The 13,474-nt window shown below is 39.5% G+C and overlaps 4 protein-coding genes and 1 pseudogene across 4 annotated transcripts; all 5 read left to right on the forward strand.

Moving 5' to 3' along the window:
• Positions 1-127: 127 nt before the first annotated feature.
• On the forward strand, positions 128-1,434 carry LOC106411095 (F-box/kelch-repeat protein At4g39580). The gene has a single exon (XM_013851780.3). It carries the CDS (start codon positions 151-153, stop codon positions 1,261-1,263), a length of 1,113 nt encoding a protein of 370 aa, XP_013707234.1. The 5' UTR covers positions 128-150; the 3' UTR covers positions 1,264-1,434.
• A 29-nt stretch (positions 1,435-1,463) lies between these two features.
• Positions 1,464-4,760, forward strand: LOC106411092 (pentatricopeptide repeat-containing protein At4g39530). The gene has a single exon (XM_013851777.3). It carries the CDS (start codon positions 1,656-1,658, stop codon positions 4,191-4,193), a length of 2,538 nt encoding a protein of 845 aa, XP_013707231.1. The 5' UTR covers positions 1,464-1,655; the 3' UTR covers positions 4,194-4,760.
• Positions 4,752-7,570, forward strand: LOC106411096 (developmentally-regulated G-protein 3). The gene is made up of 10 exons (XM_013851781.3): positions 4,752-4,945; positions 5,044-5,097; positions 5,384-5,560; positions 5,692-5,763; positions 6,023-6,082; positions 6,159-6,268; positions 6,358-6,657; positions 6,728-6,919; positions 7,017-7,068; positions 7,229-7,570. The coding sequence occupies exons 1-10, from the start codon at positions 4,904-4,906 to the stop codon at positions 7,277-7,279; spliced, it is 1,110 nt and encodes a 369-aa protein (XP_013707235.1). The 5' UTR covers positions 4,752-4,903; the 3' UTR covers positions 7,280-7,570.
• Positions 7,571-7,707: 137 nt separating this feature from the next.
• LOC106411093 (alkane hydroxylase MAH1-like) lies at positions 7,708-9,887 on the forward strand. The gene has a single exon (XM_013851778.3). The coding sequence runs from the start codon at positions 8,253-8,255 to the stop codon at positions 9,828-9,830; it is 1,578 nt and encodes a 525-aa protein (XP_013707232.1). The 5' UTR covers positions 7,708-8,252; the 3' UTR covers positions 9,831-9,887.
• Positions 9,888-10,169: 282 nt separating this feature from the next.
• Positions 10,170-13,471, forward strand: LOC106409712 (annotated as a pseudogene).
• Positions 13,472-13,474: the final 3 nt, after the last annotated feature.

The following is a 13,474-nucleotide window of genomic DNA, read 5'->3' on the forward strand; positions in this document are numbered from 1 at the left end:
ATTTTTGAATACCATATTTTAAAGATTGCGTGGAAAAAGAAGACTACTTTGAAGACATCAAATAGTTTCTTTGAACGTCACTGAATTAAAAACACACACACACAAGATTCGAATGGTCTAACTACGCAAAGGCGTGTAGGTTTTGTCGCCATGAATAACGAGGAGGCATCACCGCATGAGCAGAACAAGATGGTCTCTCCTCCGACCACGGATCTGTCGCTTCCTGATGACATACTTTTGAGCTTCCTAAGCCGCGTTTCAAGACTCTACTACCCAACTTTCTCTCTCGTCTCCAAGAGCTTCCGCACTCTTATCGCTTCACCTGAACTATACCAGACCCGGTCTTTCCTCAACCGCACAGAGAGTTGTCTTTACGTGTGCTTGCGATCACTCACCGACTCTAACCTCCGATGGTTCACCCTCTGCCGTGTACCAGATCGTAAACTAACAAACTTCTCAGGTGGCCATTTACTGGTCCCGGTTTCATCTAGCCATGCTCCTCCCCCTCCTGCTCATTGGTCGAGTGTGGTCACTGTTGACTCGAACATATACGCTATCGGAGGTCCTATCAACGATGCGCCTTCCTCCAGAGTCTCCTTCTTGGATTGTCGGTCTGACACGTGGCGCATGGCTCCTCCCATGCGTGTGGCTCGTAACTACCCCACGGCTAGTGTTCTTGATGGGAAAATATACGTAGCGGGAGGCTGCGAAGATTGCGATTCGCTGAACTGTATAGAGGTGTTCGACCCAAATACTCAAAGTTGGGAGTCTGAGGCAAGTCATGGCACTGGTGGATGCGAGAGACTTGTATACAAAGGCATAGGGATCGAAGGAAAGTTTCACTTGTTAGGAGGTGCGAGTCATGTAGCTTACGACCCTAGAGAAGGTAGATGGGACTCGGTAGGAACGGAAATGGATATAGGTCGAGCGTGGGTTTCTTATTGTGTGATAAAGAACATATTGTTGTATTATCACGAAAGGGATAGAGAGTTCAAATGGTATGACTATAAAGGAAGATTCTGGAGGAAGTTGATGGGTTTGGAAAGGTTGGTTAAGTTTCTATGTTACAGCCGTGTTAGCTTGGCGGATTATGGTGGTAAGATGGCTGTTTTGTGGGATACTTTTGTGCCTGGGAGTGGTTCTAAGAACAAAATGATTTGGTGCGCAGAGGTTAGCCTTGAAAGCCATGACGTATATGATATTTTTGGTGAGATTGAGTGGTTTGATGTTGTTCTTAGAGTTTCCAAGTCATATACTGTTTAATTAGCTGGATTTTTTCTCTTGTAAAGAGTAAGACTCTTCTCCTACTTCAGAATTGCATTTGTAGTCCAAAGCTATTAGAACATGGAAGGTGAAGAGACGATTTAAAGCCTATGTGAAGTAACAAATGTTCAAAAACCAAAGAGAAAGATAAAACATTTTTTTTCAAAAGTAACAATCATAGAGCATTACCAGTGTATGTATCTCCTGATTCATCATCAAGCCAAATGCTAGTACGTGGAGCAGAGAGTCATCCTACAATGGTCTTGTGACTTTTCTCCATGGGTTGGTAGCATAACTGTGTGCCGTTTTTGGCTATCGTATCCACCGTCCTTTCTTCACTTAAAATATCAAACGGCAGAATGTTTATTTTATGAAATTATGGTTTCTCAACAATGTTCTTTCTTCCTCTCTCTCTCAGTAAAATGAGAAACCATGGCTACTCCTGGCGCAAAGTGCAAGAAGCGATACGTTTCTACTCTTCGTCATCCTCTTCTGCTTCACGTCTCCTGGAGTTTATAGACATTGATTTTCCTTCTACATTAGGAATCAGAGGAAGGCGCGAATTCGCTCGTCTCTTGCAGCTTCGTGCATCAGATGATCCATTGCTCCATCACAATGCAGTTCATGGTCAGTTCATCGTCTCGGGATTTGATTCAGACACGTATCTAAACAACATTCTGATGAAATCGTATTCGCAAGCTGGTGATATGGTTTATGCTCGTAAAGTATTCGACAGAATGTCTGACAGAAACTTAGTTACTTGGTCTACCATGGTTTCAGCTTGTAACCATCATGGGCTTTACGAAGAGTCTTTGGAGGTTTTCTTAGAGTTCTGGAGAAGTAGAAAAAATAGCCCCAACGAGTATATCTTGTCGAGTTTCATCCAAGCTTGCTTACATGTTAGTAGTGGACGTTCGCTGATGGTGTTTCAGTTGCAAAGTTTTATCTTTAAGAGTGGGTTTGATCGGGATGTTTACGTTGGTACCTTGTTGATTGGTTTTTATCTCAAGGAAGGTGATATCGATTGTGCAAGGCTTGTGTTTGATGCTTTACCAGAGAAATCTACAGTGACTTGGACGACTATGATCAAAGGGTATGCCAAAATGGGAAGAAGCTACGTGTCGTTGCAGCTCTTTTATCAACTAATGGAGAGTAACGTTGTTCCTGATGGTTACATCCTTTCGACGGTTCTAAGCGCGTGTACAATACTTTCTTTTGTGGAAGGTGGGAAGCAGATTCATGCTCACATCTTGAGACATGGACATGAGATGGACGCCTCACTGATGAATGTGCTTATGGATTCTTATGTGAAGTCTGGCAGAGTTACATGTGCTCGTAAGTTATTCGATGGGATGTGGAATGCAGACATCACATCGTGGACCACGATACTGTCTGGTTATAAGCAGAACTCTGTTCATAAGGAAGCAATGGAATTGTTTTCTGGAATTTCGAAGTTTGGTTTGAAGCCAGATGTCTATGCTTGCTCTAGCATACTCACATCTTGTGCCTCACTTCATGCTCTGGAGTATGGAAGACATGTTCATGCATACACTATCAAAGCTAACCTTGGCAATGATAGCTATGTGACCAACAGCTTGATCGACATGTACGCGAAATGCGATTGTTTGAACGATGCCAGAAAAGTTTTTGATCTTTTCGGCGGTGATGATGTGGTTTTATATAATGCAATGATTGAAGGTTACTCGAGACTTGGGACGCAAGGTGAGCTACATGATGCATTCAACATCTTTGGTGATATGAGGTCACGACTGATTCGACCTAGCCTATTGACTTTTGTTAGCCTTCTACGTGCATCTGCTTCTTTATCAGGCTTGGAACTTAGCAGACAAATCCATGGACTCATGTTCAAATATAGTGTAAACTTAGATATATTCGCTGCAAGTGCTTTGATTGATGGTTACTCAAATTGCTACTCCATCGAGGATTCTAGGCTTGTGTTTGATGAGATGGAAGAGAAAGATCTTGTTGTCTGGAACTCAATGTTTTCAGGTTATGTTCAACACTCAGAGAATGAAGAAGCTCTCCATCTGTTTTCGGAACTACAGTTATCAAGGGAAAGACCTGACGAGTTTACTTTCGCCGACATGGTTACAGCAGCTGGTAACCTGGCTAGTCTTCAATTAGGTCAAGAGTTCCACTGCCAGATTATGAAAAGAGGCTTGGAACGTAACTCGTATATTACAAATGCTCTACTAGATATGTATTCCAAATGTGGAAGTCCGGAGGATGCTTATAAGGCTTTTAGTTCAGCATCTTCGAGAGATGTGGTTTGTTGGAACTCTGTTATCTCATCTTATGCGAATCACGGAGAAGGCAGAAAAGCTCTTCAGATGCTGGAGAGAATGATGAATGAAGGAATAGAGCCTAACTACATCACCTTCGTGGGAGTTTTATCAGCGTGCAGCCATGGTGGTCTCGTGGAAGATGGGCTTGAGCAGTTTGAGGTTATGCTCCGACTTGGGATTGAACCAGAAACAGAACACTATGTTTGTATGGTATCTCTATTAAGCCGTGCTGGTAGATTAGAAGAAGCAAGGCAGTTAATTGAGAAAATGCCAGAAAAACCACCAGCTATAGTATGGAGGAGCTTGCTGAGTGGATGCGCAAAGACTGGTAACATCAAGTTAGCCGAGCATGCTGCTGAAATGGCTATTGCGTCTGATCCAACGGACAGTGGATCTTTTACTTTGCTTTCTAATATCTACGCGTCAAAGGGTATGTGGGCTGACGCAAAGAAGGTAAGAGAAAGAATGAAGTTTGATGGTGTGGTGAAAGAACCGGGACGTAGTTGGATTCTGATTGATAACGAGGTTCATATCTTTTTGTCCAAGGATAAATCTCACCGCAAGGCGAATCAGATTTATGAAGTGTTAGACGATTTGCTCCTGCAGATAAAATGGTTTAGTTAAGTAACCATACAATAGTTCATTTTCTGTTGAGTGATTGGCTCTATATGATTAACAGACCAATAGTAGAATTGTGGGGAATTTCGATGAGTGATTGGTCATGGTGAGGCAATCAGGAGAGGTATCAAGCCTGATTGGATCAATGAAGAAAGAGTTAGTCTCTGCGTTGATGAAGTTGCAGGAGATGAAGCTAAGCAGCAATGATAAAAAGAAGCAGAAACAGTAAGACGAGACTGTGATGTTCTGAATCATACTTTTGTCCTAGATTGAACCAGAAGTGGAGAAGCCTAGAAAGTAAGTGATACACAATACAAGTTCAATCCGATGAAGAAAGAAGCAGCAATGGCCAATCTCAAGAAGAAACTGGTTTACGAGGGGAGATGCTGCCCGCCTGAAAACGTTATGTTGTATAATAAATTCATTAGAATTGTTTAACCTGACTTTTAATTCAGCTAGACTAAAAAAAAAACCATAACAGTGTTTAACCAAACTAATGTTCTCTTTTATCATATAGTTATTATATGGGCCCAAAATCGTGTTGGATCAGGCCCAGTTATAATTACTTTCGGTTCTAAGAAAACCCTGGGAGGATTTGTCTGCTTCCTCTCGTCCGTCGTCGTCACTTTCGACATCTGATACCGGTGTTCTGTCTCCCTCTCACTCGCGTTTAAACTGTTGCCTTGACGCTGTATCCGTGAGCTCGCCCTGCAAAAATGTCGACTATTATGCAGAAGATCAAAGAAATCGAAGATGAGGCAATGTTCTATGACTCTTTTTCACTTTGTGCTCTTCTTCAAGTTTGGATATGCATAGAGAGAGCTGTAATGGGTGATTTATTCTGTATATGTGGCAGATGGGGAGGACACAGAAGAATAAAGCCACCGCTCATCATCTCGGTTTGTTAAAGGTTCAATTTTTTTCTCCTCATTATCTATTTCATTTTCTAGTTTTCTTTTTTTTTTTTTTTTTTTGTAGCTTAAAATGAGGTTTGAATGAGTGAGTGGCTTGATGTTTTCCTACAGTTCAAATGTATATTTCATGTTGCAGTGACATATGTTTGTATAGACACATGGACAAGTATTGTAACTTGTGGTCTAAATATGATTTCATACTATCTATTTATTGAAATCTTTTGGTACTTTTTCCCCGCGCCATTAGCTTGTCCTTAAATTACATTGATCCACTTCTCGCAGGCCAAACTTGCTAAGCTACGAAGGGACCTACTTGCACCACCTACCAAAGGTGGTGGCGCTGCTGCTGGCGAAGGTTTTGATGTCACTAAAAGCGGAGATTCTAGAGTTGGACTTGTTGGTTTTCCTTCCGTTGGCAAATCTACCCTCTTGAACAAGCTCACCGGAACTTTTTCCGAGGTTTGTACTTGCATCTTGCCTTTCCTTTTTATCTGGTTGTCAATTTCCCATTTTCCCTTCATGTAATTGGAGTTAGAACTGTGTTTTGGCCGATGCTCTAGTTTCTAAGTTTCTGAATCTTTTTTTTCCAGGTTGCTTCTTATGAGTTCACAACATTAACATGCATTCCCGGTGTTATTACATACCGTGGAGCTAAAATTCAGGTACTGTATCTGTCTACATCTATGTCCCTTTTCTTAATATTGATGATGTGCTCGCTTCTCAAGTTGTCTCGTATCATATACCGTGGAATTTTTTGAAGAACAATGCAATAACTAGCTTATATATGCCATGTCCTAGACTTTAATTTTATTCCCCTGAGTCTCACTCCTATGTCTGCTTTATCTTTTAATAACTTGATGTAAATTCTTCATTGGATGTTGATGATTCTCCTTTCTGTGGCCTCTTTTAATGGCCTTGCAGTTATTAGATCTTCCTGGTATTATCGAGGGTGCCAAGGACGGAAAAGGTAGAGGACGACAGGTAAATCGTCGTGCATAAAACTTCTGGTGTTATTTGACCCTCGTTGGTTCGTTTTTAACGCTTAAGTATTTTCCAGGTTATAAGTACTGCTAGGACTTGCAACTGCATCTTAATAGTTCTTGATGCCATAAAGCCAATTACTCACAAGCGTCTCATTGAAAAAGAGCTCGAAGGTTTCGGAATAAGGTATATCTAATTACCTTTTATACACCCCCAATTCTTTATCCGTTCTGGTAGACATTCTGACACTCCATCACGGACTAATGCTAATATAGGTTGAACAAGGAGCCACCTAACCTTACATTCAGGAAAAAAGACAAAGGTGGTATCAATCTAACGTCTACAGTCACTGCCACCCACCTTGACCTCGACACTGTAAAGGCGATCTGCAGTGAGTACAGGATGCACAACGCTGACATCACTCTGCGCTACGATGCCACCGCTGATGACCTCATCGATGTCATCGAGGGCAGTCGGATCTATATGCCCTGTATCTATACTATCAACAAGATCGATCAAATCACCCTCGAGGAACTTGAAATTTTGGACAAACTTCCTCATTACTGTCCTATCAGGTAAATGCTATTAATTTTCAAGGCCTAGTTCTCATTAAGTTGTTCTCATTGAAATATAATAATCCTGCAGTGCGCATCTGGAGTGGAATCTTGATGGTCTTCTCGATAAGATATGGGAATACTTGAATCTAACCCGAATCTACACAAAACCAAAGGCAATGAATCCGGATTATGATGACCCTGTTATCTTGTCTTCCAAGAAGCGGACTGTTGAGGACTTCTGCATCCGGATTCACAAAGACATGCTTAAACAATTCAAGTAGTAAGTAAATATAACTTTACTGTTGTTATGTTTCTCAGTGTAATAGTTTCTTGCTCGAGAGCATCGCTTATGAGTAGTAATGATTTTCCCAATCCAGCGCTTTGGTATGGGGTTCGAGTGCCAAACACAAGCCACAGAGAGTTGGAAGGGTCAGTCTACTTGCAAACTCTATAATTTTTTTTTAACTTGAAAAGTGCCGAGATTTCCATAGTTACTATTTTCTCAGATTCATATCTTTTTGGTAAACTCATTGCAATATCCCTAACTGACAGGCTAGCTACCGCTCGTTTTCTATTTTTTTTTTTTTAGGAACACGAGCTCGAGGACGAGGATGTTGTTCAGATCGTTAAAAAGATTTGATTTCACCAGCCGTTCATGGAGACGTTGAAAAACCAAAGTTAGCCATAATGAGCGAGCTCATTACACATAGAAAGAAGGTTTCGTTTCTCTTCTTGTACTTTTGTGTATTATTGTCTGATCCAGACAAAAACTGTCTGCACCTTTTTGTCTTATTGGATAATCTTTTATCTTTTTCCAACGATAACATGTGATGTGAGGTCTTGAGACATTTAGAAAATTGGTTTGGTTTTGCTAGTTCACAACATTAAGTTATTTGGGTGGCAATAAATAACATGAAAATTTAACCGAGTATTTAGAAATATCTGGTACCATAAATCTTGATTTGGTTTGATTATGTTAAAAATATAGGTTCGGTCTTGAACTTTTTTTTTTTGGTATGGTGTTAAAATAACGAAAAATGTGACTTACTATCCATAATCAAATAAAAATGTAACTAATTAAAAAGGAACAATCAAATTCCTCCAGCGCACAATATACAAAACCAACAATAGTGTGTGTAAATCCAGCTAATTTTCTCAAGCTTTCAATAAGCTTTAATCAGTTTTTTTTTTTTTTTTTTGGCTTAAAAGCTTTAATTAGTGGAAGTTAAAAACGTGAAATACTGACAAGTTTCCAAGTATTAAAAAGTTAGGTGGTATTGTCACAAGAATAAATGTTGGGTGGTCATATTGGCAATTTAATGCTTTCTAATTTTATGATATTCGCATTAACCTTGCTTTGCAGTTTGTTCATATAAAAACACTGAAGTTAATTTCAGAAACAATTTCCTTAATCATGTTAAAGAGGAAAAACAAGAAACATTTCCGATTTCCTTTTTAACTTGCTAACATTATTAAGCTGGGCCACGATTTACCCACTTCAATTAAATTTGCTTAAGTAGTGTGTGCTGCAGTGTGCATATAAACAAGTGCAGTTCCTTCTGCTAGCAAAGTAACCATCACAGAAGTGTATCTTAATCAAACGCCTTACTCAAATGCCTTCCATAAATTTATTTGAAGATTCCTTTCCCGGGTTGGCGTCTCATGGACCAACTCGTTCGGCTTCAAAAACTCTCTTTACCATCTTTTGCCTTCTCATCCTCCATTACTTGCTGTTCAAGAAACGTTATGTCCGGTTGCTTAGGAACTTGCCGGTTCTCCGCATGCTCCCCGGTCTGCTCATGACGCTCCACCGGGTACATGACTTCACCGTCAAGATTCTTGAATTCTCCGGCATGACCTTTCTTTTCAAGGGACCGCCGTTCGCTGGCATGGATATGCTGCTCACGGCTGATCCAGACAACATTCATCATATAATGAGCTCAAACTTCTCAAACTACATCAAAGGACCGGGGTTGCAAGAGATTTTCGACGTGTACGGAGACGGGATATTCACCACTGATTCAGAGATGTGGAAGAACCTGAGAAAGTCTAGTCAAGCCATGCTCCATCACCAAGAGTTTCAAAGGTTTTCAGTGAGTACCATGACGAGTAAACTCAAGTGTGGGCTTGTTCCTCTTCTCAATCATTTTGCTGTGGAAGGAACAGCTGTGGACTTGCAAGATGTGTTTGGAAGACTCACTTTCGATACAACGTTAATCCTTATAACCGGTTCTGATCCTAGTAGTCTCTCTATTGAGATGCATGAGGATGAATTAGCTAAGGCTCTCGACGATACTGGAAAAGGGATTTTGAGTAGGCATGTTAAGCCTAGGTTCTTGTGGAAGATGCAGAACTGGATGGGTTTGGGACAAGAGAAGAAGATGAGTCAAGCTAACGCAACTTTTGACCGTGTGTGCTCCAAATACATATCAGCCAAGAGAGAAGAGATCACCAAATCACAAGGGCTTCTTGATATGACCAATGGAGAAGGTGAGGATCTCTTAACTTCCTTGATGAAGCTGGATACAACAAAGTACAAGCTCTTGAATCCGAGTGATGATAAGTTCCTTAGAGACACTATCTTAACCTTCATTATAGCGGGGAGAGACACAATCGCCTTCACTCTCTCTTGGTTCTTCTGGCTTCTCTCTGAAAATCCACATGTGGTAGCCAAGATTCGTCAAGAGATCATCGACACTGATCTACCAAGAACAGGGAATGGCCAAGAGAATCTGGACAAGTTGGTGTATTTACAAGGTGCCTTGTTTGAAGCAATGAGACTCTATCCACCAGTTTCCTTCGGGCGCAAGTCTCCTGTCAAATCAGATGTGCTTCCAAGTGGGCATAAGGTCGATGCGAACTCTAAGATTATTATATGTCTTTATGCGCTGGGGAGGATGAGAGCGGTTTGGGGGAAAGACGCATTCAAATTCAAGCCAGAGAGATGGATTGCTGAGAATGGAGGTCTAAGACATGAGCCTTCCTCCAAGTTTATAGCGTTTAACTCTGGTCCAAGAACTTGTCTAGGTAAGCATTTAGCTATCACTCAGATGAAGATGGTGGTCGTGGAGATATTACAAAAGTATGACGTTGAGGTTATCAAAGGGCAGAAGATTGAGCCAGTTCTTGGTTTTATGTTGTCGATGAAGCATGGACTTAAAGTCAAAGTTGCTAAGAGACGTTCAACTTGAATTAATGATGTAAGAGTTAAATCACTGCTAATGTGTTGCAATATATTATCAATAACGCTTTACAATCTTATGATTGATAAACTGATTCTTGATGTATGAGTGTGTTTGTTGGTTTCTTTCTTTTGACTTCCTTGTAGTGTCTTAATAATTTAACCATGCTAAGCCATTTGCATGTACTTGTACGGTATGATCAAGCATATCAAAAAGGTCACTTGGAATATGATATGGACAAGAAAACTGGTTTGTTAATATTGCAATTAACGTGATTATCATTTGAACATATTTGAATTCGAAAATGAATTTCGTTGCTTAACAATTCTAGGAAATAAGTTATGATTCACATATTTAGACAATATTTTATAATGCATAAGGATAAACCCTAAAATTTTAGTATATTAAGGCTCCGATTGTTTTGAGACTTTGAAGACTTTTGCTGTCAAGGCTTTTAAATTTAGTTTAGCTGTTAAAACCGTTACTGTTAAAATTTTTAATATGGCTTTAGAAATATTAAAAAAAACATCAAATTGTGGCTTTAAAAAAATAAAGGAAGGCTTTGAGGACTTTAAAGAGTCTAAAGCCTGATTGAAAATAAATTGACTTTAAAATTTTTAAGCTAAAGTCTCAAAAGCCATCACAGCTTAATCACCAATTCGAACCTAAATTAGTTAACTTGGTGGATTAGCGCACCCGTCAATGGCTCGTGCGAAATTAATCAACGGGCTCTGTTACTCCGTAGCTTTTAATATAAGCAACAAATTTGCGTATATAGTTCTAAGCTATGGAATTTTAATTAAAACTAAGTTAGGGCTTGTTTCGATTTGTTCTGTAGTAATGAAGACACCGATCGGTTTATTGGTTTTGTTTGACATAAAGAAAACAATCAAATTCCTTCAGCGCTCATCGAACCCATTAGAACTCAGAAACATGTGAATCCAGCTCACTCTCAGTTAATGGCCTCAACAAGCTTCATTAGTTAGACTTGAAATGGGCAATTTGAAATATTAAAAGTTAGCTGTGTTATCATCAGAAATAAAAAGTTACAAAAGAGTGTAATTTTTTAGTGTAATCTTTTACTTGCAGGTAATGTATATAAATATTTAAAAGTTAGCTGTGTTATCATCAGAAATAAAAAGTTACAAAAAGAGTATAATTTTTTAACTGCAATTTAATGTATATAAATAATCCTTAAATGTGCCTTGAGGTGTGTACCCAGTACACACATGTGTTCATATAACTTTAATTCCTTGTGCCAGCAAAGTAACCATACAGAGGTGTGGGTGAGGGTGAGGGTGAGGGTGTGGGTGTGTCAACCTAGCTCATTTTTGTAGCAAAATTGTGTTTCGGCTTGGTTCTATTTAATAGACAATATTCATAACATAACAAAAGTTGTAACTGAAACATCATTCTTAATTTATTCAAAATATAATTTTATAATGTATGTTTTTTTTTAACACAATATACTGTATGTCTGTATACTGTTTTTTTTTGTAGAAAATATGTATATATAAATAGAGAATTTCAATCTATTTACACTAAATTAAGGGTTCTTTCAGAACCCATCAGAATTCAGAAGTCTGTGTGTCTGTGCGCCAGCTCTTCTGTAACGGATTCAATAAGCTTAATTACTGTATAGGTTAGGTGTATATAAAGTTAGTAGATAAACGAGCAGTAATGACGAATATCAAAATATTTAAAAAAAGTTGGGTGTATCCTCTAAAAAAAACAGTTAGATGTATTGAAAACTTATGTACTAGTATTTTCTAATTTATATTTGCATTTGTCAGCCTTGCAGTTTGTCATTATAACAAAATTATAGTGCATGCAAAAATAGTTTTCTTGATCGTGCCTTGAAGTGTGTGCTGGTGCAGTGTGCATATAAATTCAGTTCCTTCTACCAGAGGTGTGCGTGTGCATTAATCAAGCGTTTTACTCAAATATGGCTTCAATAAGCTTACTTGAAGCTTCCATTGCCATCCTTTGCTTTCTCATCCTTTTTTACTTGCTCTTCAAGAAACCTCATGACCGGTTCCCTAGAAACTGGCCGGTTGTTGGGATGCTTCCTCGTCTGCTCGTGTCGCTCCACCAGCTTTACGACTACGGCGTTGAGATTCTCGAAATCTCTGATTTGACGTTTCTATTCAAGGGACCGCGGTTCTTTGGAATGGATATGTTATTCACGGTTGATCCAGCTAACATTCTCCATATAATGAGCTCAAACTTCTCAAATTACATCAAGGGATCTGATTTTCAAGATGTTTTTGATGTGTTTGGAGACGGCATAATCACGACGGACTCCGAGCTATGGAAGAACCTGAGGAAGTCTTATCAAGCCATGGTCCATCATCAAGAGTTTCAGAGGTTTTCGATGAGTACTATGATAAGTAAACTCAAGGACGGTCTTGTTCCTCTTCTTAATCATTTTGCCGAGGAAGGGACAACTGTGGACTTGCAAGACTTGTTCGGGAGGCTCACTTTCGATACAATCTTAATCCTTATAACCGGTTCTGACCCTAGATCTCTCTCCATTGAAATGCATGAGGATGAATTAGCCAAGGCTCTCGACGATGTTGGAGAAGGAGTTTTGTATAGGCATGTTAAACCAAGAGATCATGTGGAAGCTGCAGAACTGGATGGGGCTGGGGCAAGAGAAGAAGATGAGCCAAGCTAATGCAACTTTTGACCGTGTGTGCTCCAAATACATATCAGCCAAGAGAGAAGAGATAATCAGATCACAAGGAGTTCTTAATGGAGAAGGTGAGGATCTTTTAACTTCCTTCATGAAGCTAGATACAGCCAAGTACAAGCTCTTGATGAAACCGAGTGACGATAAATTCCTTAGAGATACTATATTGGCCTTCATTCTAGCAGGAAGAGATACAACTGCCTCAGCTCTCTCTTGGTTCTTCTGGCTTCTCTCCGAAAATCCAATAGTGGTTGCCAAGATTCGTCAAGAGATCATCGACAATGATCTACCAAGAACCACCGGAAATGGACAAGAGAATCTGGACAAGTTGGTGTATTTACAAGCTGCCTTGTTTGAAGCAATGAGACTCTATCCACCAGTTTCCTTCGGGCGCAAGTCTTCTGTCGAATCAGATGTGCTTCCAAGTGGTCATAAAGTCAATGCAAACTCTAAGATTATTATATTTCTTTATGCATTAGGGAGGATGAAAGCGGTTTGGGGAGAAGATGCCTTGCAATTCAAGCCAGAGAGATGGATTACTGAGAATGGAGGCCTAAAACATGATCCTTCCTCCAAGTTTTTAGCGTTTAACTCCGGTCCAAGAACTTGTCTAGGTAAGCATTTAGCTATCACTCAAATGAAGACAGTGGTCGTGGAGATATTACAAAACTATGAAGTTAAGGTTATCAAAGGTCAGAAGATTGAACCAGTTCTTGGTTTTATATTGGCAATGAAACATGGACTTAAAGGTCACAATTACTAAGAGATCTTCAACATGAAACCATTGATGTATGAAATAAATCATTATTAGTACACATAAACGCAGTTTGTGGGCTCATAGTTGTTGACACAACTACTCAAGCAATAAATTTGGATCATGATATCTAATTTAAGGGCAATGGTCTATTGACATCTATTGCATCTTCCATTTTCATTGCTTCATTATCAAGAAAATTATCAT

The sequence above is a fragment of the Brassica napus genome, chromosome C7 (genome assembly GCF_020379485.1).
Source record: "Brassica napus cultivar Da-Ae chromosome C7, Da-Ae, whole genome shotgun sequence".
NCBI classification, from domain to species: Eukaryota; Viridiplantae; Streptophyta; class Magnoliopsida; order Brassicales; family Brassicaceae; genus Brassica; species Brassica napus.